Here is a 25,807-nt window from a genome sequence, read left to right as displayed (position 1 = left end):
TGGCCAATAAGTAGTGTCCTATGAATAGAATCTGATCTGCAGTACCCAGCAGCGGCCAATAAACAGTGTCCTATGAATAGAATCTGATCTGCAGTACCCAGGAGTGGAAAATATGCAGTGTCCTATGAACAGAATCTGATCTACAGTACCCAGGAGCGGAAAATATGCAGTGTCCTATGAATAGAATCTGATCTGCAGCACACAGGTGCGGCCACAACGCACTGTACAGAACTGCGTTGTTTCGCTCTGTACACTGTTTACATCTGTCCGCTCTGCTGGTAACTGCTGATCGGTGGAGGTGCTGAGTGTCAGATCCCCAATGATCTGATATTGAAGACCTATTAAAAAATGAGGTCATCAATATCAACATAGTGGACAACCCCTTTAAAGTGGTTGACCAAAAGTTTATAAATCTATCACATGGTACTTGCCTCCAAAATTTAAAGTGGTTGTCTGGTGAAAATTCACACACAGTATAGATGATAATTTATTGATTGATAGGGGTTTGATGGCTTAGACCTGCTTCTATCCCTGTTAGAGTGGAGTGGTAGTGTTTATGCTCGACAGCACCTTCATTCTTTCCCTTTGGGCTGCCAAATGCTGCGCTCACCTTTTTCTGGAAAGACCATAGAGAATGAATAGAGAAGTGGGCGGAATTACAAGCTGCTGCTCCATTTTAGATTTTTAGATTGGGAACAGAAGTTCCCCATTTTACCTATCAGTGCAGGTTCAAGCGGTCAGACATCCACTGATCACCAAGTTATCGCGCATCTGGTGTACTACATACGCCAAAAATATAAAAGGTTCTGTCCCATTTTCTCAAACAAAAAGTGAAAAGGAGAATACCTTAGGATGTATGTTAAAAGGGACATCTGAAGAACAAGGAAGGGATACGAAAAACTTTCACGAAGAGGTGGAGTCCACATTACTCTTGTGCTCTAGAAAAAAAACCACATTATTATTTATTATTATTACTTTATTGAAATGGACATTTGAGAAAAACAAATGACATTTTACGACGTAAAGCACTTCTCGCTCGCGTCTACCAAAATGATCTGTTTCAAAAGTTTAGAACGCAGGTGCACACGCCGAGTTCTTCCAGGTGAAGCCGCTTTTGAAAGTGACGACTGTTGATTCCTGCAGAGGCCTCACCAGCAGTTTTTCTGTCTTTCTTGCAGCAGATTCACCAGTGGCATCTTTTACTTCCAAAAGCAGAAAAATAAGCATGTCACCTCTTTTAACCGCTTCAGGGTTTCTAAACCCCAATGAGGTTAAAAGTTGTGATATAAGACAAAACATGTTCACAGCAATGTCGTTTTTACATTGCTGTGCATAATGTTCATTTATGGATGGAAGCTTTTGTGCTGCTTTTTCAGGCAGGCTCCAGATGCAAGCCTGAAAAAGATGCCATGTGCATATACGCTTAATCTGATTTTGCAATCCTATACTCCCCTTTTTTACTTCTGGCAATCCAGAACTGATGTTCCGGCAGTGATTCTGGTCTTTATTCTACAAGGTACATGACTGCAGCAGTCAATTACAGGACATGGCAGTCACGGACCGTTTTAACGGAATCATGGTTATTTTGTTATATCGGTTGTATTTTTTTTTTTAACCACCTAGGACGGAGTAATCCTATTGCTGCATACACATTAAATGGGAGTTTACTCGGGACTACAAAACAGGAGAAGGACTTGGGTTTTCTGGTTACAAGTAAGCTGAGCAGCAGTACTCAATGTCAAGCAGCAACTGCAAAAGCAAATAAGATATTGGGATGTATAAAAAGAGAGATAAAATCCTGTATTTCTCAACGTATTGTTACCCCTTTATAAATCACTGGTGAGGCCACATCTGGAATATCGGATCCAGTTTTGGGCTCCACAATTTAAAAACTATATTCAGAATTTAGAGTCAGTTCAGAAGCGGGCAACTAGATTATTACAAGGGATGGAAGGCCTCTCATAAGATGTGAGGTTCGAAAAGTTGGGCTTGTTTAGTTTAGAGAAAAAGACGCATTAGAGGAGATCTCATTTACATGTATAAATACAGTTATATGAAAAAGTTTGGGCACCCCTATTAATCTTAAGCTTAATGTTTTATAAAAATTGGTGTTTTTGCAACAGCTATTTCAGTTTGATATATGTAATAACTGTTGGACACAGTAATGTTTCTGCCTTGAAATGAGGTTTATTTACTAACAGAAAATGTGCAATCTGCATTCAAACAAAATTTGACAGGTGCATAAGTATGGGCACCTCACCAGAAAAGTGACATTAATATTTAGTAGATGCTCCTTTTGCAAAAATAACAGCCTCTAGTCACTTCCTGTAGCTTTTAATGAGTTCTTGGATCCTGGATGAAGGTATTTTTGACCATTCCTCTTTACAAAACAATTCCAGTTCAGTTAAGTTTGATGGTCGCCGAGCATGGACAGACCTCTTCAAATGATCCCACAGATGTTCAATGATATTCAGGTCTGGGGACTGGGATGGCCATTCCAGAACATTGTAATTGTTCCTCTGCATGAATGCCTGAGTAGATTTGGAGCGGTGTTTTGGATCATTGTCTTGCTGAAAGATCCATCCCCTGCGTAACTTCAACTTTGTCACTGATTCTTGAACATTATTGTCAAGAATCTGCTGATACTGAGTGGAATCCATGCGTCCCTCAACTTTAACAAGATTCCCGGTGCCGGCATTGGCCACACAGCCCCAAAGCATGATGGAACCTCCACCAAATTTTACTGTGGGTAGCAAGTGTTTTTCTTGGAATGCTGTGTTTTTTTGCCGCCATGCATAACGCCTTTTTGTATGACCAAACAACTCAATCTTGGTTTCATCAGTCCACAGGACCTTCTTCCAAAAAGAAATTGGCTTCTCCAAATGTGCTTTTGCATACCTCAGCTGACTCTGTTTGTGTCGTGCTTGCAGAAACGGCTTCTTTCGCATCACTCTCCCATACAGCTTCTCCTTATGCAAAGTGCGTTGTATAGTTGACCGATGCACAGTGACACCATCTGCAGCAAGTTGATGCTGCAGCTCTCTGGAGGTGGTCTGAGGATTGTCCTTGACTGATCTCACCATTCTTCTTCTCTGCCTTTCTGATGTTTTTCTTGGCCTGCCACTTCTGGCCTTAACAAGAACTGTCCCTGTGTTCTTCCATTTCCTTACTATGTTCCTCACAGTGGAAACTGACAGGTTAAATCTCTGAGACAGCTTTTTGTATCCTTCCCCTGAACAACTATGTTGAATAATCTTTGTTTTCAGATCATTTGACAGTTGTTTTGAGGAGCCCATGATGCCACTCTTCAGAGGAGATTCAAACAGGAGAACAACTTGCAAGTGGCCACTTTAAGTAGCTTTTCTCATGATTGCATACACCTGGCTATGAAGTTCAAAGCTCAATTAGGTTACAAAACCAAAAAAAGTGCTTTAGTAAGTCAGTAAAAAGTAGGTAGGAGTATTTAAAACAAGAAAATGATAAGGGTGCCCATACTTATGCACCTGTCAAATTTTGTTTGAATGCAGATTGCACATTTTCTGTTATTACAATAAACCTCATTTCAAGGCAGAAACATTACTGTGTCCAACAGTTATTACATATATCAAACTGAAATAGCTGTTGCAAAAACACCAATTTTTATAAAACATTAAGCTTAAGATTAATAGGGGTGCCCAAACTTTTTCATATAACTGTATATGTGTGGTCAGTACAAAGGACTAGCACATGACTTATTCCTTCCAAAGACCATACTAAGGACCAGGGGACTCATTACCGGTGGAAGAAAGGCGATTCCGACAGCTAAACAGGAAAGGGTTCTTTACAGTCAGACTGTGGATTGCCCTACCAAAATAGGTAGCAATGGCAGACACTATAACCACTTTCAAAAAGGGGCTGGGCGATTTCCTCGATACACATAACATTGTGGGTTACAGTTAAATTAGTGACAAAATGTAGAATTGGTGGAGGAAGGTTGAACTTGATTCAACCTATGTAACCCATTTAATAATGCTTCTTAATCATTTTGACAGAGGTTAGTCTTAATCACAGAGGTAAGAATATTTTTTTTTTGGCATAACGTATAATAATACACATTTCATAACATTTTATTTGCTTATAATGTTCAAAACAGATCTGAATCAGTAGTTTACCAAGACACATATCAATGCAATCAGTGCCATCTAGTGGGCAAGTAAAGGTATTGGTCAACAGCACTTTAGTGATGTAGAAGACTTTATACACTATATCAATTGGGAAGGTAGAAACAACTGTTTGGGGTTAAGCTCAGCTGTAATATTCGCTCAAAAGTGAACACTATTAGATATACGCAGAGCATATTGGAAAGTTTTTAAAAACTGAACGTGAAGTGAAAGTAGGACTTTGGTTGTCATAATCAACTATTCAATTAAAAAAAGGTCTTTACATGCTTCAGATTGCTCATTTTCTGGTGTACAATGCAAATCAATATGCTATGGTCCAGAAAGTTCTATTTAGCAAGTTTTGTTTTTAATCTTAAAGTGGTAGAATAGCATTCAGTATTTTAAAGGAAAAAAAATAAGGAATTTAGCCTAATATATATTATCTTAGAACTATAAGGTAACATACTCACTTCACCATGGTTATAAAAGAAGCATAGGACTGTGATACATCCACCAAGGCGACTCCCACTGCAACAGTAACAGAATAAATCATTATTTCAGAATGGTGCTGTCCAAAATAAAAACAATGTATACTCGCCTCCTGCAGCGACGCTATTCCAGCGATGTCGGCTCCGCTGTTCCCGGTGATGTAGTGACACTGTTGTATCAGCGGACGCTCACTGGTTGCAGCCGGAAATTGACACAATATCCAATCGTCACCAAGAACAGTGGCGCCAACAGCGATGGAACGGTGGAGCTGCAGGTGGTGAGTATACATTGTTTTTATTTTAATTTGGGTCCTGAATTGCTTATAGAGGCTGTCTGTTCTTAAAATACAAGTCTGCAGTCACTAAATGTCTGATCACTACATGTGACTGTAGACTTGTGAATCCTCAAGCACTGCGAGGATTCTCCGATGTCACCTCCCGGCCTCATATTGACTGTTTCCCAATGCTGACACCGGAGAATTGAGAATCCTCACAGTGCGCTGTGTGCGCGCTGTGAGGATTCACAAGTCTGCAGTCACAGAGAGCAGACAACCCCTTTAAGCTGGTGTCCATTGGTGGCCAACAACTTTAATAATCCATCATAACTAAAAAGCATTATGCACCTCCAGAGGAAATGTTATCAACACAATAAATACAGATCCCTGCGTGTAACCACACTGACTAATTGATTTTTTCCCCTTATTTTGACTTTTCAATTTGAATTATAAAAGGAGTGGAAAAAAAATCTGTCAAAACGGACACAGACCAATACAATGAAAATAGGCAACTGTAGATTAATAATATTGATGGTCATTAAGGAGTATAGACAATTCAAGACCTAGCACTATACCCTTTGAGTTCTGGTCTATTTTGGGCCTGAAACAGAAATTGCACTTTACTATTTTTATTAAGAGTACAAGTCAAGATCAGAAACTGTTATATTATCATGTTGCAGAAAAAATGCCTCTTTTTCCACTCATCGGTCACCTTTTTTCTCCTGTTCTAATCATTCACTCAAAAGCTGCTCAAATCTGTCTGCAAATCTGTATTCAGCAATGGATCAATTTATATAGAAGTATAGGATAGAAACTATAGGCAAAATGACTGGTATCAGAGATTTCTTTAATCCTAGCTGTTAGGGTATGTGCCCACGTAGCGTTTTACAAGCGTATATGCTGCGGAATTTCCGCAGCGTATACGCTTGTGAAACGCTTGGTAAACCTTCCCCCATGGCCTCTAATGAGAATCCGCAATTTCAATGACCATTCTGCGGATTTTTCCACAGCGTTTTTGATGTGCTCAAAAATCCGCAGCATGTCCATTAATTTTGCATTTACGCATGCGGAATTGCCTTGTCAATGCAATAAAAAAACGCAAGGCAATTCCGCATGTCCCAAACCCTTCTAAAACGTGCGAAAAACGCTTTCCAAATTCCGCAAGCGTTTTTCCGGGAGAGGACATGTGGAAATGAAGCAGATTTGATGCAGAGCGTGTTTGCCTCTCTCTGGCAGAAAAAAACGCATGCAGATTTACATGCGTTTTTTCTGCCAGAGAGAAGCGTTTTCGCATGTGTTTTTTCAAGCAGTTTTCCAAGCGATTTTAGCATCACTTGGAAAAGTGCTTGACAACTTGGTCACACTATATAAATCCATGCAACCAGCATGGATTTATATAGTGTGACCAAGTAATAGTTAAAAAAAGAATAAGAATGGTAAAAAATAAAAAAAAAAGATTATACTTACCTTCCGGTGTCTTCCCGGTGTCATCTCTGCTGCGTCCGGTCTCTTGCATTGCTTGCGGTGGTGTGAAGGACCTGCGGTGACGTCATTGAGTCATGTGATGGGTCACATGACTCAGTGACGTCATGGCAGGTCCTTCACAACAGCGCGAACATTGCAAGAGACCGGACAGCGTGGACAAAACACCGGGAAGACATCGGAAGGTGAGTATAAACTTTATTTTTTATTTTAAATTCTTTTTTTTTACAGATTCTATGGTACCCAGGTCTGGAGAAGAGTCTCCTCTCCTCCACACCCGGGTACCATCCGCACATTAGAACGCGCCAATTATGCAAGTACAGATGCAGTCTTGCGGAATTGGCGTGTTCTAATGCAAGTCAATGGCGGCGATTACGTTGCGTGTCCGCAAAATTAATGGACATGCTGCGTATTTTTGAGCGCAGCATAAATGCTGCGGAAAAATACGCAGCATGGGCATTGAAAGTGCGGAAATGCATTGGAGACCATGGGGGAAGGTTTACCAAGAGTTTCCCAAGCGTTTATGACGCGCCCCCTGGGCCTGTGCTGCTGCTGGGGAACCCGGAACCGGGCCTGTTGTAGAATGCTGGGGGTTGTAGTCTCCGTGTGGCGGTGACCCGGTCCGTGCCCAGGGTGGTCAAACCAGTGGCAGTCTATTTGTATGGTAATAAGTGTCCTACTACGCCACCCGTGGATTGCGGTCAGTGGGGACCGCCGCTGCGCTGCAGACCGCTGAGGCTGATGTTGTTTGCGCAGCTGAGTATGGGATGACTCCCCACGGGAGAAGTATTGCCTCAGGGCAGCTAATGTGGAAGATGATGGGAGTGATGGTGTGAGGGTCCCAGTGCTAATGGTGCAGGAGCGGCAAGGAATCACAGAGACGTGTGGTGCAGTTTCCAAAGCTTTACTCACAGTTGTTGCTCCGGTCACTTCGGCCAGCAGTGACCGCCCGAGCCGTGCTGCGTCCACCAGGTGAGGGACTCTGTCAACTCCCAAGCAAGTCCAGAGTGTGGCTGAAAGCTCCCCTCTCTTCCTTTCTACTGGCCGTCCCCACCAGTGACCCACCTTTGTCCAGCTTCCTCGGGCCTTCTGTTGGTGAAACCTCTCTCCGGTCTCCCTGACCCTATGCGGTATGCCTTTCTGGTGGATGTAGTGAGGGGTCGCACCAAGATGTGGTCACGACCTCCGGTTTTGGCTGAGGATTAGTCGCCTCCACCAATTCGGGTTCCGGTACCCTGCTCTGCCAAACCTTCACCCAGTATCTCCTCTGGGAATATGGGGTTCCTTCTGCCTTCGTGTCTCTGGGCCTTTCTTTGTGTTCCTTGCCTCCTTTCTCCTCTGTTTCAGTTCCTTTCTGTTCCTTCTCCTTTCTCTTTCTGCTGTCTCAGGCCTCCACTCCAGGCTTGCCTCTGGAGCTGGGCCCAGACTGAGCCACAGCTCCCTGTCAGCCCTCTCTGGCTGAGCTCCTGTCTTCTTCTCCTCCTCTGAACTGAACCGGACTGAACCCTGTTCTATGATGGTGCCCACCTTTTATACCTCCTTCTGTGTGTGAGCCCAGGTGACTAGCAACCAATGGGCTCCTACCTATGCCCAGAAACCCACCCCTATCTGCTCCTACACCACTGGGTTTTCCTCCCCCTCCCCACTCCAGCCAGGAACAGAAGCTGTCGTGCCTGCACTCTGTCTAGTGGGAGCACCGTTGGTCTGTTCCTCGGAAATGGGGTGTGTGTGGTGCATGCAGACTACTGAGCCCCGGTCCACACTCCATCCTTACCCGGGAGTGGAATATCACACCTCTGGACTGAGGTGCAATACCCCTGTAGCAGCCGAGTCCTCGGGGTGCTACATTCCCCCCTGGTAAATCACAGCACGTCCTCGGGCTGGAAAAGAGCAAAGACAATTTAAAACATACAAATTTTTAAAGTGCACTCATATATAAGACATTAACTTTTCACTCATCCCTTTATGGGAGGCACTCTTCTCTTTTTAACGTTACTGGTATAAAACATTTTTATAAAACATTCTACTAATGCCACTGGAACTCTTTTTGCAAAACACCATATAAAACTTTTGGCATTACTATTTTAGCAGCATATTAAACTTTCCATTATAAGACATTTTCAAATAAACATTTTCAAAACATATTCTTGAGCTCTGGCCGCTGTGCGACCTGCGACCAGGTAAAAGTGCAACAGTCCATTTTAATCCGCCTTGAGGTAGACGTTGCGGTTCTTGTATAAAACCAGTAGGGGGCGCTTTAAGAAGCGCAACTATGTACAAGGGTATGGCCGCTCTCAGTCCTCGGCCAGTGGGAATAGGGGAATGGCTGCTCACAGTCCTCAGCCTGGTTAGGGATTAGGGGCACACAGGTAACAGTTCACACAATTAACAATTTCACAACAGTTCTTGTACCCCGACGGGTAACTATATACAGTTCCACTTTACCATTCTCTAATAATGGTGTCCTCCTTGTTCTTCCAGGTAGTCTTCAGGTCCGTCCGGACCCTCGGTGTACTCTGTTTCTGGGCGGTACTGTAGTTCCTCCTCCGTGAGCCTGTGAACGTGGAGGGCGTACGGTCCCTTGGCACCCTTGTGCCGGGTGAAGGTGACCACATCACCCGGGTAGAGATGACGTCCGCGGTGTCCCTCCGGCAGGTGGCTCTCGACATCCCTGCGGGTGACAAAGACGTCGCCGGGGGTTCGAGGGTCTCGGATAAAGCCCCAGCCATGCTCCAGCTGGAACTTTATTACGGTCCCGTTGACTCGGGGACCGCGGGCGGCTCGGGGATCTTGTCGGGCCCTGCGCTTCTGCTCCGCGCTCCGGGCCTGCAGCTGTTCTTCTCGGATTCGCCTCTCCCGCCGTTCCCTTTCAAATACCTCCAGCTGTTGACGGCAGCACTCTTCACGCCGGGCTGCGCCCGCCCGGGTCTCCTGGGTGAACCCTATGAGATTCTCACCGGTGGGGTCCCATGCAAACTGGGCATGCTCCAGCGGAAGCGGAGCGATTTTGGCGGGCTCCGGAGCCGGGATCAGAGGCTCACACAGGGGCCGTTCCCTCCGGAAACGGGGGTTGACGTACTCCGGTGGCCACACGAAGGGCAGCCCGTCCGGGCTGGTATATTGCGCATAGAGATCTGCGCCCAAGGGTGGCACCACGGGCCCCGATCGGGGAGCAGCGCCCCCAGTTACTCGGCCTTGCGACCAGGCCGGGGGAATTCTGGTTGGGTCTAGGGGTGGCACTGTTGAGGAAGAGGGCGCTGGAGGGGCAGCGGCGCCCGGGTTCACCAGGCCTTGCGACCAGGCCGGTGGTACTTTCTCTTTTGCCGCGCCCGGGGTCGAGGGGTGTGGCGCGGAACGGGGCGTGACCGCGGCTCCTGCTGCTTGAGGCCTAGTTGGGAGCAGTGGCGGCGCAGCAACAGGTGTGGTGAGTAGGGCTTCGGGCTCTGCGACGGGAGGCTGGGGCAGGCTTAAGGCTGCTGGGCTCGGGGTGATGACGTCCCCATTACCTGCCTCAATCCTTGCGGCTCCCTCCGCGGCGTCGTCTCCGGCCTTCGTCCCTCCTGCACCATCCTCAGAGGCAGACGTGCTCCATGTTGCGGGTGGCGCCTCCTGCCGGCGGGTTCCAGCCTGCCGGGCCATCTCCCTTCTCCACTCGGCCAGCGCATCCTGTTGTGCCCGGGCCATCCTCCGGTCCAAGTCCTCCAGCGCAGCCTGTGCACGCTCCGGATCTCTGGGGAGCTGTGCCAGGATCTCCACTAGGCTGTCTGGCGGTGCGGCCTGCAGCAGGCTCCGGACCAAGGTGTTGGCACTGCTGGACGCTTCCTCCATTCCCGGGTGCGGTCTGTCCAGACTGATCCAGAGCGCGCCCTGCCCCACAGTTTTCTTCACTTCCCGCCCCCATTGGGGGTGGTCCTGGGGCAACTTGGTGACAGTCAGTTTCAAGGGCAGCCCTCCCACGCTGATGGACATCTCCACTGCTGCATTCATGGCTGGTGGGGGCGGGCTCCTTCTTTGGCGCCACTCTGGGACCTGGCCCACGATGGGAGGTGGCTTCCTGCTGTCCTTTGGTGCGCACATAATGGCGTCCGCTCTGCCAGGGCGGGAAAAACTGATGAAGATGGCGGGAAACGGTCCAAGATGGCGTCTGATGGCGGGAATCGGCTCCGGATGGCGGGAAACGACTCCGGACGGCGGGAAACTTCTGGAAATGGCGGGAGACTTCTTTTTAAGGTACATGTGCAGTTTTCTTCAGGCACGCAATACCCGCTTGTGGCGGGTTGGTAATGATCCTGCCGACTACGCCAAAGTTGACGCGCCCCCTGGGCCTGTGCTGCTGCTGGGGAACCCGGAACCGGGCCTGTTGTAGAATGCTGGGGGTTGTAGTCTCCGTGTGGCGGTGACCCGGTCCGTGCCCAGGGTGGTCAAACCAGTGGCAGTCTATTTGTATGGTAATAAGTGTCTGACTACACCACCCGTGGATTGCGGTCAGTGGGGACCGCCGCTGCGCTGCAGACCGCTGAGGCTGATGTTGTTTGCGCAGCTGAGTATGGGATGACTCCCCACGGGAGAAGTATTGCCTCAGGGCAGCTAATGTGGAAGATGATGGGAGTGATGGTGTGAGGGTCCCAGTGCTAATGGTGCAGGAGCGGCAAGGAATCACAGAGACGTGTGGTGCAGTTTCCAAAGCTTTACTCACAGTTGTTGCTCCGGTCACTTCGGCCAGCAGTGACCGCCCGAGCCGTGCTGCGTCCACCAGGTGAGGGACTCTGTCAACTCCCAAGCAAGTCCAGAGTGTGGCTGAAAGCTCCCCTCTCTTCCTTTCTACTGGCCGTCCCCACCAGTGACCCACCTTTGTCCAGCTTCCTCGGGCCTTCTGTTGGTGAAACCTCTCTCCGGTCTCCCTGACCCTATGCGGTATGCCTTTCTGGTGGATGTAGTGAGGGGTCGCACCAAGATGTGGTCACGACCTCCGGTTTTGGCTGAGGATTAGTCGCCTCCACCAATTCGGGTTCCGGTACCCTGCTCTGCCAACCCTTCACCCAGTATCTCCTCTGGGAATATGGGGTTCCTTCTGCCTTCGTGTCTCTGGGCCTTTCTTTGTGTTCCTTGCCTCCTTTCTCCTCTGTTTCAGTTCCTTTCTGTTCCTTCTCCTTTCTCTTTCTGCTGTCTCAGGCCTCCACTCCAGGCTTGCCTCTGGAGCTGGGCCCAGACTGAGCCACAGCTCCCTGTCAGCCCTCTCTGGCTGAGCTCCTGTCTTCTTCTCCTCCTCTGAACTGAACCAGACTGAACTCTGTTCTATGATGGTGCCCACCTTTTATACCTCCTTCTGTGTGTGAGCCCAGGTGACTAGCAACCAATGGGCTCCTACCTATGCCCAGAAACCCACCCCTATCTGCTCCTACACCACTGGGTTTTCCTCCCCCTCCCCACTCCAGCCAGGAACAGAAGCTGTCGTGCCTGCACTCTGTCTAGTGGGAGCACCGTTGGTCTGTTCCTCGGAAATGGGGTATGTGTGGTGCATGCAGACTACTGAGCCCCGGTCCACACTCCATCCTTACCCGGGAGTGGAATATCACACCTCTGGACTGAGGTGCAATACCCCTGTAGCAGCCGAGTCCTCGGGGTGCTACATTTACTCTGCAGAAATTCCACAGCGTAAACGCTTGATAAACGCATCGTGTTTGCATGGATTTATATAGTGTGACCAACTTGTCAAGCACTTTCCAAGTGATGCTAAAATCGCTTGGAAAGCTGCTTGAAAAAACACATGCGAAAAAGCATGTAAAAACGCTTCTCTCTGGCAGAAAAAAACACATGTAAATCTGCATGCGTTTTTTTTCTGCTAGAGAGAGGCAAAAACGCTCTGCATCAAATCTGCTACGTGGGCACATAGCCTTAAAGAGGGTACCTTGCAGTCTGTCAATGATGTTTACATACGGCATAGCGGTTTTAATTTTGTACATGTACACCATAATGAATTACAGGGTTAAGTTTCAACTTCCCTATTCAATGCAGACAAATATCCCCGTAGGCGACATAGCTGTGGCTGATGATCAGGACTTTATTGTGCTATTGATATAGCTAGCCCAAAAACTTTTTTTCTGCTCATTGTAAAGGGAACTTGATTATATGAAGGTATCGCTGGTTAATAAAGATGCTAGAGGTTTCCAGAAATCACAGTTCAATAGCTGCAGTGGAAGTCAAGGCAGGAGCTCTCCAATATCGTGTGTACGTCCCAAGGAGTGCTTGGGATTCCAAAACTAGCCCCATCCATTGCCCGCTGAGTCCCCCATAGCAGAAAATCTGATAATCAGCAGTGGGGGGCAGAGTTGACACAAAATTGTGGATATGAAGGCTCCATGTCTACACAGTATTCCGCTTGCACTGCAACTTTTTAACTTTTATTTTAAGAAAACTACAGCTACCTGACCAGTAAGTGACACGGGGCTGCAATCAGGGTCTCCGTCACTTCTATATGCTGCTATATCTAAACCTGGTGACTGATTCCCAATAATTATACAGAAAGGCTTGGACCAAGCACTGAACCCTGTACTAAATTACACTAAAAAGCTAATCTATATGGCAAAATCTAAAACGTAAATATACATTTTTTTTTTGTTATGGATTGATTAAAAACACTATTCAGAGGCATACTTACCTTCCAGCACCACCATGGATCCAGCACACGCTGCTCCAGAAGTCTCTGACGACTTCAGAAGTAGTGTCTGCTCCCGTTTTGAAGTCAAATAATCACTGCAGCCTGTGATTGGCTGCAGCGGTCAGGTGAATGGAAGAGCACTACAGTCGACATTCAATGATGTGGTCTTCTAGACATCTGACCTCTGGTTTTGTGACTTCCAGAGCAGCCTGCGCTGCATCTGGAAGGGGAATAAGCTTTCTTTTATTATTTTTAATGAATCTATTGCCTAAAAAAATAGTTTACTGTTAGAAAACCCTTTTAATGCTAATGAAAATAATAAAAAAAATTATGAAATAATGCTTTTCATTAAAGTGGCAGCGTCAATTAAAAGAAAATTGTCACAATTTAACAAATTTCTTAAGTCAATGCAGTATAATCAATCAGTTTCAGCAATATGTTATGGATGAAAAGTTATGAAAGCAATCCAAACCTCCTGCTATAGAAACACTTTGCTCCGGATTAATTCTAAATTATTTTCACAACTAATTAAAAAGCAGCATCCTGAAACATCTATTAGCATTGGGATATATCCAGCATATTAAGCAGGAAAATGCTGCCATCTAGTGGTCACTTAGCAAACAGTCTGCTCTAAACCATGCAGTCAACACTAAAGTAAGAGTATTTTGCAAAATTTACAAAAACACCATAATGTGCAAAGAGAAAACTGCAATTTTGAGTGCGCCATATCGGATCCCAGATATGAAGGTATCATGTTATTCAGCTTCCTATGACCTACATGCCCATATAGACAACTTAGGAGGGTTGATCCTACTGACAGATTCCTTTTAAAACTTGCCAGTGTGCAGATGTGTACAGTAAAGTAAAATTGCCTACCAAATGCCATATTGGAAAACTAAAAAAAAGTTACAATATGTACAATATGAACTATACTAATGTATTCTTTGCTGAGTTTAGAAATATTCCAGTATTAGTCTGGATTATTATTCCTGAGTTTGAGTGGTCAAAGAAACAAATTAAAGGGGTTTTCCACTACTAGACAACACATTTTTGATCTAAATCTTTGGCCCTGATAAAATAATAAAGCCTATACTCACCTCCCATGCCGGTGCCGTTCCAGCTGTGTCAGCACTCGTGGTCCTGGGACTCTCGTGTGGTTGTTGTGACATGTGACCCAGGCGCATTCTACTTCATTATGCTGGATGACAAAGGTGTAGAGACTTATAAGGTGCCTAGAAGACAGTTTACAGCTTGTCTGGGTACTGGGCCATCTACTCAGGATGGACATCAATCAATGAGATGTGCTGCCCTGGTTAATAGATAGGTGTGCCACAAATGCTGCAATAGGGACTGAAACCATACCCAATAAGAGAAAGAAAAAATGTTCTCCACTTTTTCCTTTTTTGTCAGTCTGTGAAAATCGGACTGCACTAGGATAAAAATCGAACAGGTGTCCGATATTTTCCGCGGACCACTCGGACCAGGGCAAAAAAAGAGTTTGGCATGTGTGCAGCCTCATAGTGCTCGTATGCGAAGTCCTGACACAGTGGATCACAGAGGATGTAATGCAGAGACTGATGTGCACAATTAAAGTGTTATTTCCTGGCTCAGGGTATATGCACAAGATGACTTTGTTCTGACGATGGAGCTGCTGAGGTTTTTCTAGACAAATCCACTTTAGGAAAAAGCCGGTGTGGTTTTGTAGCGGCTCAGACGCTGGTGTATTTTTCCTTTTCTTTCAACTCTAAAGAACAGGCGGCTTCCAAGAGCCCGAAGAATAAACATTCACTTCTATGGGAGATATGGAAACAACACAGCCCAGGTTGCTCGGCTGTTTCTGGAGACCAACATAAAAAGATCTTATTCAGAGCTTAAACATATTTTTTTGGCCAAGCACAAAAGCAAAAAGACCTCCAGCCTCATAATAGTCTCCGGCTGCAGATGTGCCTTGCTTTATACTGCACGGCGGTGTGTTCAGCCTGGCTATGTATCTATAACTCTCATCAGGACCACAAGGACACAATGATTCTATTGTATAAGCAACAAAAGCACCAGAGAGAGAAAAAAGTGAGAAAAACTATCAAGTAACCAGCGCCAAGACACTGAGGTAAGGAGTCTGTAGGAGTAAGGGTCTTCCCATCTCGGCAGGTAGATTTCAGAATAAGCCGTGCACTCCAATAAGGCTGTGTTCACACATTGCTATTGCAGCGTTTTTTTTTATGCAAATTTTTCAGCTGCGTTTTACAGGACCAGCAAAGTCTATGAGATTTCAGAAATCTCATGCACACTGCGCTTGGTTATTGTTTTCTTGACTGTTTTAATAAAGAGCTGCCTTTTTGCAAAATGCATGTCACTTTCTTCAGCGTTTTTCACCCATTGAAAGCAATGGGAAATGGAAAAACGCCGCAAAAACACAGCAAAAACAGCAGGTGTCAGGTTTTGCTGCGTTTTTGGTGCCAAATCCGGATGAAGTTGAATTAGGTTATTTTTTTATGCACTAAACTTTATCAGTATGCACAAGAGACAAATGAACACTGACAAAAACTCAGTAAAAACGCCACAAAAAACACAGCAAAAACTCAGCAAAACCTGCTTTTTTGATGCGGCTTCTTTACTGCCAAGACAACAGGCTTTGCCTGCGGAAAAAAATGCATCAAAAACGCAACCTGTGAACATAGCCTTAGAGGTACAGGGAATATACAGAAGCCCTATGGCAACGCTTCACCTCCTGCTCCCTGGAGCCAGTGCGCAGAAATAAAGACCACGCGAGCTAAGAAAAATCATCAGCTGGAGTAAGAAATGTCTATAGATAACCTTTACAGGCTGCTGCCTGTGCCACACAATCATCTGCTTTACCCCAAATCAGAGATTATTCACCTCACAGATATCAAACTCGCTGGAGAATGCTGGAGGGGTTGTGGCCGAGCATCTCGCGTGCTGCTCTATTGTCTATGCTGTAGATGAAAGCCTCAAAGCTTACCAAACCTGTACACCTTCTTGGTCTTGCTGCCTTCATCTTCTAGAAGGTATAGGGAACCTGTGAGCTTAGTCATGCTGCCTGAACCATGGCCAGCATGAATTACAGCCCGGCTCCGTAATATTAGACATGCATCATTTATTCGGAATGTTCTCAGTAAGGCTGCAGTGTTTCAGAGGAAACATACTTTAAAATGGTGGCCGGAGAAAAGTTGACTAGTCAGGAGGTATGTTATCAGAGGCTTCTCCTAGATTGACAGGTCTCTCCCTATGTGGATGTATAAGAAGACTTGCCTTTCCAGCTGAGTCTGACTGGTCATCCTAGCCACCTCATCCCCAACTTGTATGTTAAAAGTTTTTTCTCTGAGACATCGAAGCGTCTTGGAGTAGAACAGAAATGTCCACAATAAAGGAGCCATGCAGCTTGAATCACCGGACAGGTTCCATTTATAAAGCTAATCTCACCATAGCAAGTTATCACCTCTTAATAAGTTGTATGTTGAGGAGCATGGAGATCTCACAGAGGACCCACATCGATCCCAAGAACAGGACTTTGAAGTGCCTTGTATGAATGAAGTGATGATGTGCGAGACACCACTCCTCTCACGGTCTACATCACAGAACAGCGCTGGAGATATGAGAGCTCAGCACTGCCATCTCTGACAGGACTCCAAGGACAATACATGGAGAGGAATCTTCTATAGTTGTTCCAAATAAACAGAACATGTCTGAGCCCTGTTCTCAGGATTGGTGTGAGTTCCAGAGACGAGACCCCAAGCTATCAGCAATTTGGATAGGTGATACCAAGCCATATCAATAGTCCTTTAAACCTACAATTGGAGCAGTCTAATGTCTAGGAACTGTTTCCTGATTCTCCTGCTTTGTAAATTGCCACCTTCTCATTGTGAGTGGGAGAGTGGGTGGGGGAATTCCTCTTCATCTGTTATAACATGCTTTCCCTCACCTACAACATGCATTGTGCCTGCCATTAACCAACAGCACCCCGACCATGAAAGGCCGCCTCTCCATTATGCAAGTATGTATTTGGACAGACGGAGAAAAAAGCGATAACCTACTCCACCCTCCTGTAATCCTCCTCAATGGCAGCCAGCATTTTGGAATGAGTTTTTGGGGTATTGACAATATATGGTAATTATTCAATAAAGTGCTTTGCAGATATATGGACTATGAGCACCTGACTATAGAACGAACACAAGTCTAGACTGTAGAATTTAGGAGAAAACATTTTTTGCACTAATTAAAACTTCCCTGGTGGTCTAAGGAAATGAAAGGAATTTTTTGTTACAAGCTGTTGTGGTCTTTGGTACCTTTTTAAAGTGAACCTGACAGCTGATACATCCTGTATCAGACAATGACTGCATGATTTCAGCCATACATATGTGACTCTGAAAAGCTGTAAAGTTTCAGAGAATTGCACAGTTTAATAGCCGCTGGGACCACTGAGCCACACGGTAAGCTGGTCAAACAGGTGGGTGACTGGAGGATTCTCCCGGCACGCTCCGCTTGAGTGATAGATCTCTCCATAGACACGCACGCTGGGAGAGACCTGTCACTCCGGGGCAGCAAGCAGGGAAACTGACAACTAGTCTCTCATATGGATGGCACATGCTGCCTGTGGATCAGCTGTCAGGTTCCCTTTAAAACGTGAAATATTATGGTGGCTGCCATAGTCTGATACGAATATAATATACTTATCCTTTGCCTTTATACGAATCTTCTACACTGCACTGTCTACGAATTAAGGAAGTGATCGGAGACCCCTGACTGTGGACTATAAGGCTGTGTGCCCGCGATGCGTTTTTGGTGCGTTTTTTGGTGCATATTTGCAGAGCATAAACGCTCCAGAAACACATTGCATACCTTATCCCATGACTTCCTATGACATTCTGCAAGTTCTGTGCACATGGTCAGGATTTTTTCTGCGCGGATTTTACTTGCAGAAAAAATCCTGACATGACCAATTCTTGTGCGTTTCTGCATGCAGATTTGCCTATACAATGCATTGGAAAAAAGCATGGCAAATCCGCATGCAAAAACCACATGCGTTTTTCTGCCAAGGAGATGCAGAAATGTTTAGGAAAATTTCTGCTTCATTTCTGCATCGTGGGCACTAAACCTTTTTATTAAGATTTTTTCTTTCTAAATAGTGCATCTTATAGACCTAAAAATACAGTATATGGTCAGTCATTGTACAAACGCATCTTGAAAGAATAAATAGCAGAACAGGAAGGTATAGGGTAGGTGAACTTGTACATATGTGTAAAACGCAGTGAAGATTTGCAGAAAATGCTTACCTTAAATAAGTCCCATAAATGTAGAATAAGGACATCATGGCTCCATTCAAAACAAAGATCAGTGTGACATAAAAATAGGCAGGGTCTCCAAGGCCTGAAAAGAAATTATTTTTAGTTGGATTTTATATTTTTTTATTTTTGGAAGGATAAAAAATGTTATTAAAATCCCAGGAATATAATGATAATAGATATAATAAAGATCAAAAATATAATAAAGATTAATGTATCAGCAATAAAAAAATAATAATTCTAAAACTGGATAATCGTTTCAAAAAAGGTTTCTGATCAGATGGCCACAACTGATGCAGCTGCTGACACGCACTATGATAGAGAACAGGTGACGATGACGCTGGCCACACTTGGCAAATATATAAGGGTGACTCCCCCACAGCAGTGTGGCTGGCTGTACATATCCTAAACTCTGCCTACCCAAAGTCGACAATGGTCACATGATTTTGTTTCAAAATCGTGTGGCCACTGGTCACTCTGGGCGGTGTCACATTTGGTTTCCAATTCCAGCAATCTGATCGCAAATTTGTTGTGAAAGTTGTGTTTAATGCAGACGGTAGCCATAGCTCATCGTATTTCATCAACTACGAAAGAAATTTCATCTACCAAGTAGTGACTTCTACACAAAAATATGTGAAGCGGGAAAATCGGACTAGCAAGACAACTAAGACAGATCAACGCTCTAAAACATTAACCTGTATATTACAACAAGTCTTGTATCTCTAAAACAGATTTGCATTTTTTATAAATGTAGCACTTTTTCCTCTGCCGCTCTTATAGTCATCTCATAAGTAAGAATGGTGGATTAACGGAAAACTCCATTTCTTCCCAATGAGTGGATATAGCAGACTAAAAGGTTTTCTAAGAAAATGTTCATGGCATAAAAGTTTTCATGCCAGCCCATATTGCCCATGCAGCACCAGGCTATTCCCCTAATTGTTACAGGGGCTGCTCAACTATAAGAGACATGCAGTCCATTTGGTGGGCCTATTCGAGGGTCAAAAGATTGTGGATAGATCTCACCAATTTATTCCTTAATGACATATAACAGTCCAAAAGACCCTCGGGTGGCCGTCCTAAATAAATGTATTGCCCACATACCCACATTAGCTAAAAGTTTTAACGTCCTACGTTTACTTGGAGATTATGCAGGCAATTGCTCATGTCTGAAAGAGAAATAACTTACCATTTGTAAAAGTCAAAACAAGACGACCCCGGTATTTGGTGAACAAAAAACCAAAGGACCCCATGTACTTTAGACTAACATCAGCAGTCTCTGCCAACAGTCTAATGTGTATGGGGGTCTTCCGACTCTCCCTAGACAGATGTTGTAGGATGAGATAAAGGTCCAGGATGTACGATTCCAGACTGATGATCCTTTTGTATTCGATGTAATAAACCATCGCCAGAAGAGTCTAGCAACGGCTCTCATAGAAAACAAAGAAGTAGAGTGAGAACTCCTGTCTATGAGAGAGTTGGGCAAGATAGCTGCCGGTCCGACAATCGGCTCAACCTTTATTCAGTTGATACCTATCTATTGTGTATGGAGCTTCTAACTTCTATTCATTTAGACAGACAGGATATAATTTTACTGTATATGGTCATGCTGGATTTCATATTGTTTAACTTAAAGAAGCACTTTTCCCATTAAAGTTTTTATCCTCTTAACATACACTGCTCAAAAGAATAAAGGGAACACTTAAACACCAGAATATAACTCCAAGTGGATCAAACTTCTGTGAAATCAAACTGTCCACTTAGGAAGCAACACTAATTGACAATCAATTTCACATGCTGTTGTGCAAATGGAATAGACAATAGATAGAAATTATTGGCAATTATCAAGACACCCTCAATAAAGGAGTGGTTCTGCAGGTGGGGACCACAGACCACATCTCAGTACCAATGCTTTCTGGCTGATGTTTTGGTCACTTTTGAATGTTGGTTGTGCTTTCACACTCGTGGTAGCATAAGACGGACTCTACAACCCACAGAAGTTGCTCAGGTAGTGCAGCTCATCCAGGATGGCACATCAATGCGAGCTGTGGCAAGAAGGTTTGCGGTGTCTGTCAGCATAGTGTCCAGAGGCTGGAGGTGCTACCAGGAGACAGGCTAGTACACCAGGAGACGTGGAGGGGGCCGTAGGAGGGCAACAACCCAGCAGCAGGAGTGTATTACAATCATCATATTATTCAGCACTCTGTACTTACAATTGCTCATTTTGCCTTTCTATCCAGCTAATTCTTCTCTTTTCTCTACTTCATGTATAAACAGGAAGTCTCTTGTCCCTGCATTTATCATTCCCCTCTTCAACTCCTGACCCAGCTGCTCGCTCCTCCACCCTGCCATTGACTTCTGCAGTGACTGATGAGTCAGACAGGGAAAATTGCCCTCCTGTTTCTACATAGAGCTTACAAGGATTCAGCTAGTCAGTTTTTAATCACGTGAGGTCATAGACCTAATGGAAAACATTAGAATTAGCTGGGTAGAAGAGCAAAATGAGCAACTGTAAGTACACAGTGCTATATAATATGATGGTTGCAATATATTAAGGAAGATTAATGTTTTGATGGGAGTAGTTCTTTAAAGATAACCTGTCACCTCCAAAAAATGCTATTAACCCGCAAATATAGGGGAAATTTGCAGATAGTGTTTAAATCATGCCTAGCCAGCTTCATGGAGCAACGGCTGCTGGGAGAAAATTTACTTTTATCCTTCCTGAGGCCACTCACTTGGAGTCATTGTGGTGGTGCAGGGGGGCGATAGTCACTGTTCAATAAACAGTAAGCATGGCTGTAAACACTGCTGGCACAATGATTAACAGCATGTTCTGTGCACATACACTGCACATACAGTGCAGAGCAGGCTGCGGTGGAGTTATTACAGCTATACTTACTGCATAGTGAGCGGTGACTGAAACATCTCCTGGCGGCACCCCGATGACTGGAAGCGAGCAGCTGCAGAAGGAATAGAAGGTCATTTTCTCCCTGCAGAAGCTGCTTTATCAAGTCAGCCAGGCATGGCTTAAACAATATTTATCTGCAGATTACCACTATATCTGAATGCACCGTATTTTTTGGACCATAAGACGCATTATTTAACAAGAAAAACTCTTGTTAAAAAGTGTGTGCATCTTATGTTTCGGAGGCAGCTTCCTGTGATGGAGGAGAACGCTGACATCTTTCCCCATCACAGGGATCTATGTGATCTGTGCAGAGCAGGAGACGAATATACCGGGACCTGAGCGGAGGCTGCATGAGTTGAGTACATTTGGCATTTTTGGGCTAGTCTCTGGAAGGGTAGTATTTAGGTCGCTTCACTAAGTAAAATAAGGAGTGCTCATAGATGCAGATACGTTAATAGAGTATCATCCATACTACAGGGGCTAAAATACTGTCTGTGAAGGAGGACTGTTTGTATTGTATTAAGAGGGCCTCCAGTGAAGCAGTATAGGCCGAATTGTTAGCTTGGGTTAGGTTAGCTCTGGGAGAATTTGCTGTCACTGTAAAAATGTCAGCCCGAAGAAAACCAGGGAGGTGTGAACAGTGCAGAGCACAAATCCTGGCAAGGCTATATCTGGGTGCCCGGGTCGGTCGGACTGTGAAATAAGCCAGTTCTGTGGAAACTAAAGAGGAGAGAGCAGCTGTGCAGGCCTTCCTGAAGTATTACCTTGGAAATGTATTGTGTGTGTGTGTGTGAATGTTCCTGTGCCTATAGCAGAGCTGTGTCTGTATAATACACACTCCAGAGAGACACTAACAATACATTTTTTATCTCCCTATTCTACCCTAGTACAATAAAATTAATGATAATGACCCGTCCAATTTACATGACCAGGCAAGTTATAATTAATAGCAGAAAATAGAAAAAAAAATTCCTATCTAAACTTGGGGTGTGTCTTATGGTAAGGTGCATCATATTGTCCGAAAAATACGGTAAATGGTGTTTTTGAAGGAGAAGACCTTTTAAGTCTTATTTAATCTCAACTTTATCACCCAGTCCCTCGACTTTTGCCTGTCATGTCTAGATCTCAGCTTTAGGCCAAGTTCACACGTTCAGTATTTGGTCAGTATTTTACATCAGTATTTGTAATCCAAAACCCTCTCTCCTCTGCCTTCATTGACCGCAAGTGCGCGCTAGATACTGGGCTGTGACGTGAGGTGAAACGCCGCCCACAGTCCAGTCAATCGGGGAGGGGATGCATGCGACAGGGTCACACCCGGGGGAATCCAGAAGTTGACATGACATCGGCCGATATCAGTGGCGGCTGCAGCTGGAGTCACGGGATGCAGACTGAGCGAACAGCAATAGCGCCGCTCACAGACACATTTAAAAATACTTATTTAAAAGCTGTAAATCGATGGGCGCATTATACAATGTAGTGGACCACCTCTTTAAGAGAACTGCAAAATACAGTGAAAAGAAAAAAAATTACAAAAAAGATCAAAATCATGTTTTTCCCCATTAAAAATTACACACGCAGTCCTGCTCATCGATATTGGCACCCATGAAGTTTAAGTACATAATGTGGAATATCTCCTGAAAAAAATGAATACAGTGAAACAGTTTTTTGTATAGAGCACTCGTGTTAAATACAAAAGAGCAAATGATAAACAATAATTTAAAACAAAAATCAATGGGAGGGAAAAACAGAAAAACCTAAAGCTTGCTCTGACACTGGTATTAGCACCCTTTACATTAACTTAGTATGGAAACACATTATGACTCGCCTGTGGTAAATCACAAAAGAGATTCATCTGTGACTAATTGTCGGTGCCCATGTGACATGAATTAGCCAATAAATGATCACTTCAGCGTTTTAAAAAGCCACATGGTAGGTCCTGTTCCTTTGTCACAATGGTGAAGACAAAGGAGCAGACTGAGGACATCAGAACTGCTATTATTAGCAAACACAAGACTTAAGGGTATAAGGCCATCTTCCAAAGACCTTGGTATCCCAGTTTCAACAGCGCACAATGTTATTAAGAAGTCTGCCAAGCATGGAACTGTCAAGAAACTCCCTGGACGTGGGGGAAAGAGGAAAATTGACAAGAGATGTCTTTGAAGGTTGGTGCGAATAGTGGAAAAAACACCACGTCAAACATCCAAATACCTGAAGGCCAACCTGGAACCGTCTGGGGTCATGGTTTCAAAAAGTATCATTTGCCGCACACTAAACCAAGCAGAGCTTTATGGGCGAAGGCCAAGGAAGAAACCATTGCTGAAGAAAAGACATAAAAAAGAACAAGTGATCTTTGCCAAAGAGTACCTTGACAAACCACAATACTTCTGGGGAAATGAACATATTGCCAACACTTAAGCATGGTGGCGGATCCATAATGCTGTGGAGTTGCTTTGTTGCGGTATTGGAGGCCTTGACCGTATCACAGGAATCATAAAATAAGAGAATTATCAAGAGATTTTAGAGTGAAATGTCCTACCCAGTGTAAAAAAACATGGTTTCAATCGAAGATCATGGGTCCTGCAGCAAGACAATGACTCAAAGCACAAATCCAAAAGTACACAGGAATGGTTGAAAAAGAAAAAAATGTGCTGTTTAAAATGGCCAGCAATGAGTCCTGACCTCAATCCCATGGAAAATCTTTGGGGTGAGCTGAAATCTGCCAATGGGAAAAAGAACCCTGCAAACATTCAAGAGCTTGAACAAACTGCAAAGGAAGAGTAAGAGAAAATTCCAGCTGAGAAGTGCAAGAAGCTTATAGATGGCAACAAGAAACGTTTGGAGGCTGTCTGCAATGCCAAAGCCTGTGCAACCAAGTATTAATTAGGGGTGACTTTATTGCTGCACATGCTGTTTATTCTGTTTTTTGCTTTGAAATTGCAACATGGAAGTTGAAAAACAATGTTTTACTGTTGTGTTACTTTGGATCACTAATTAAAAAATCCTGAAGATATAACTTCGATACGTTTTCATTTATTTCTGAAAATATTGTACAGTTTATGAAAAAATAAAGGGTTGCCAATAATAGTGAGCAGCACTGTATGTGGTATCTAATCTAACCAAATATAAAATTAATAAATCCGATCTGTAAATGGCAATGAGAAAAAAAAGCCAGTACTGCAGTTTTTCAGCCACCGCAACAGCACAAAAAAGTGCAATGAGATATCAGAATAAAACACTGTTTGTACCCCAAAAATGGTATAAATAAAAACGTTTTCTCTGGGTGCAAAAAAATAAACCCTCACTCTGCTTTATCACTCAAAAATTGAAAACATTATAGGTCTCAGAATTTTTTTTTCACAAATTTAAATAGAAAAAAAAAATTGTACATTTTCTTTTGTGAAAAAGCATACATGCTTGCCATCTTCATAATTGTACTGACTTGAGGAATCATATCGCCAGGTCATATTTACTGTATAATGAACGTTGTAAATAAAATAATGGCGCTTTTTTCACTATTTCACCATACTTGGTATTTATTTCCCGTTTTCCAGTACACCATATGAAGAAATGGATGGTGTCATTCAAATGTACAATACAACTTGTCTTACAAAAAACAAGCCCTCCTACAGTTTTGTAAACAGATTAAAAAAAGTGATGTCTCTTGGAAAAACGTGTGGAAAAAACGAAAGCGCAAAAAAAAAAAAAAATGCAAAAAAGGAAATCGCCAGGTTGGGAAGAAGTTAAAAAAAAAAGAACAATACTGAATATTCAATCAAACAAAAATAAACAAATAAAGTACACATATTTGGTATCTCCACGTCTAGAACAACCCAAGCTATATACACACACATTTATCCTGCGCTCTACGCTGAGTGCTTACACCATGGCTTCCACGTAAATATGTGGCAAGGCTCGTTAAAGGGTCGATATTGACTTTTACGATTACTACTGTACTTCCAATAGGTGACACCAGCGTTCTAGTCATCTTCCTCTCTGAAGACAATTTGCATTTTTAATTTGCCAGAGGAGCATTGCAAGGCTTAAAAGTCTCGTCACCTTGGCATGCCAGGCTTGTCATATCACTCTCCGCAAGGAGAAATGTTACCCCTTGGATCCACATAAATCTCTGAAATATGCGATTCAGATGGAACCCCAGCGGAAGATTCCCTATAATGAGGCAGATGGAGACACTGTGGACTCTGTCTGGCCAATGATCTGGTGGTCTCCGTCTTTTTAAGCATGCATAAAAGTGCGGTTGTCCACAGTTTTGTGTACCTCTTGTAGGGTTTTGTACTCAGTCGTGTTAGAGGTAGGTACAGGATAAAAATGTTCAAGGCAGGTTTATTCAGACCTCATCAACCACACTTTCAAAGCAAACAAAATACAGCCTTGTCCCGCACAAAGTAACAAAGCAGAAAAATAAGCAGTCCATATAGTACTGCGGGTTCGCCCGCTCCCAGTCAGTGTCTTTTAGCACAGACACACTGGAGGTCTCCACACCTCCAGTCACAGACACTGAATGAGACACTCGGTCTCCATTTTATTTACAGGCCCTGGGAT

At 44.1% G+C, this 25,807-nt stretch overlaps 1 protein-coding gene across 1 annotated transcript in view; it reads right to left on the bottom strand.

The window, feature by feature from the left end:
• DPY19L1 (dpy-19 like C-mannosyltransferase 1) overlaps window positions 1–25,807 on the bottom strand; it is a 220,856-nt gene that overhangs the window by 155,887 nt on the left and 39,162 nt on the right. Inside the window, exons 6-8 of the mRNA XM_073678263.1 lie at window positions 18,334–18,427; window positions 4,610–4,667; window positions 847–938 (exon numbers count right to left, since the gene is read on the bottom strand). Coding sequence (XP_073534364.1) covers window positions 847–938; window positions 4,610–4,667; window positions 18,334–18,427 — 244 coding nt within the window. The remainder of the gene's footprint in view (window positions 1–846; window positions 939–4,609; window positions 4,668–18,333; window positions 18,428–25,807) is intronic.

This window comes from Phyllobates terribilis, unplaced genomic scaffold (genome assembly GCF_046119375.1).
Source record: "Phyllobates terribilis strain yellow unplaced genomic scaffold, ASM4611937v1 Scaffold_4__5_contigs__length_816908805, whole genome shotgun sequence".
Classification (NCBI taxonomy): Eukaryota; Metazoa; Chordata; class Amphibia; order Anura; family Dendrobatidae; genus Phyllobates; species Phyllobates terribilis.
The sequence above is the reverse complement of the archived record's forward strand: the minus strand, read 5'-3'. Positions and strand labels throughout refer to the sequence as shown.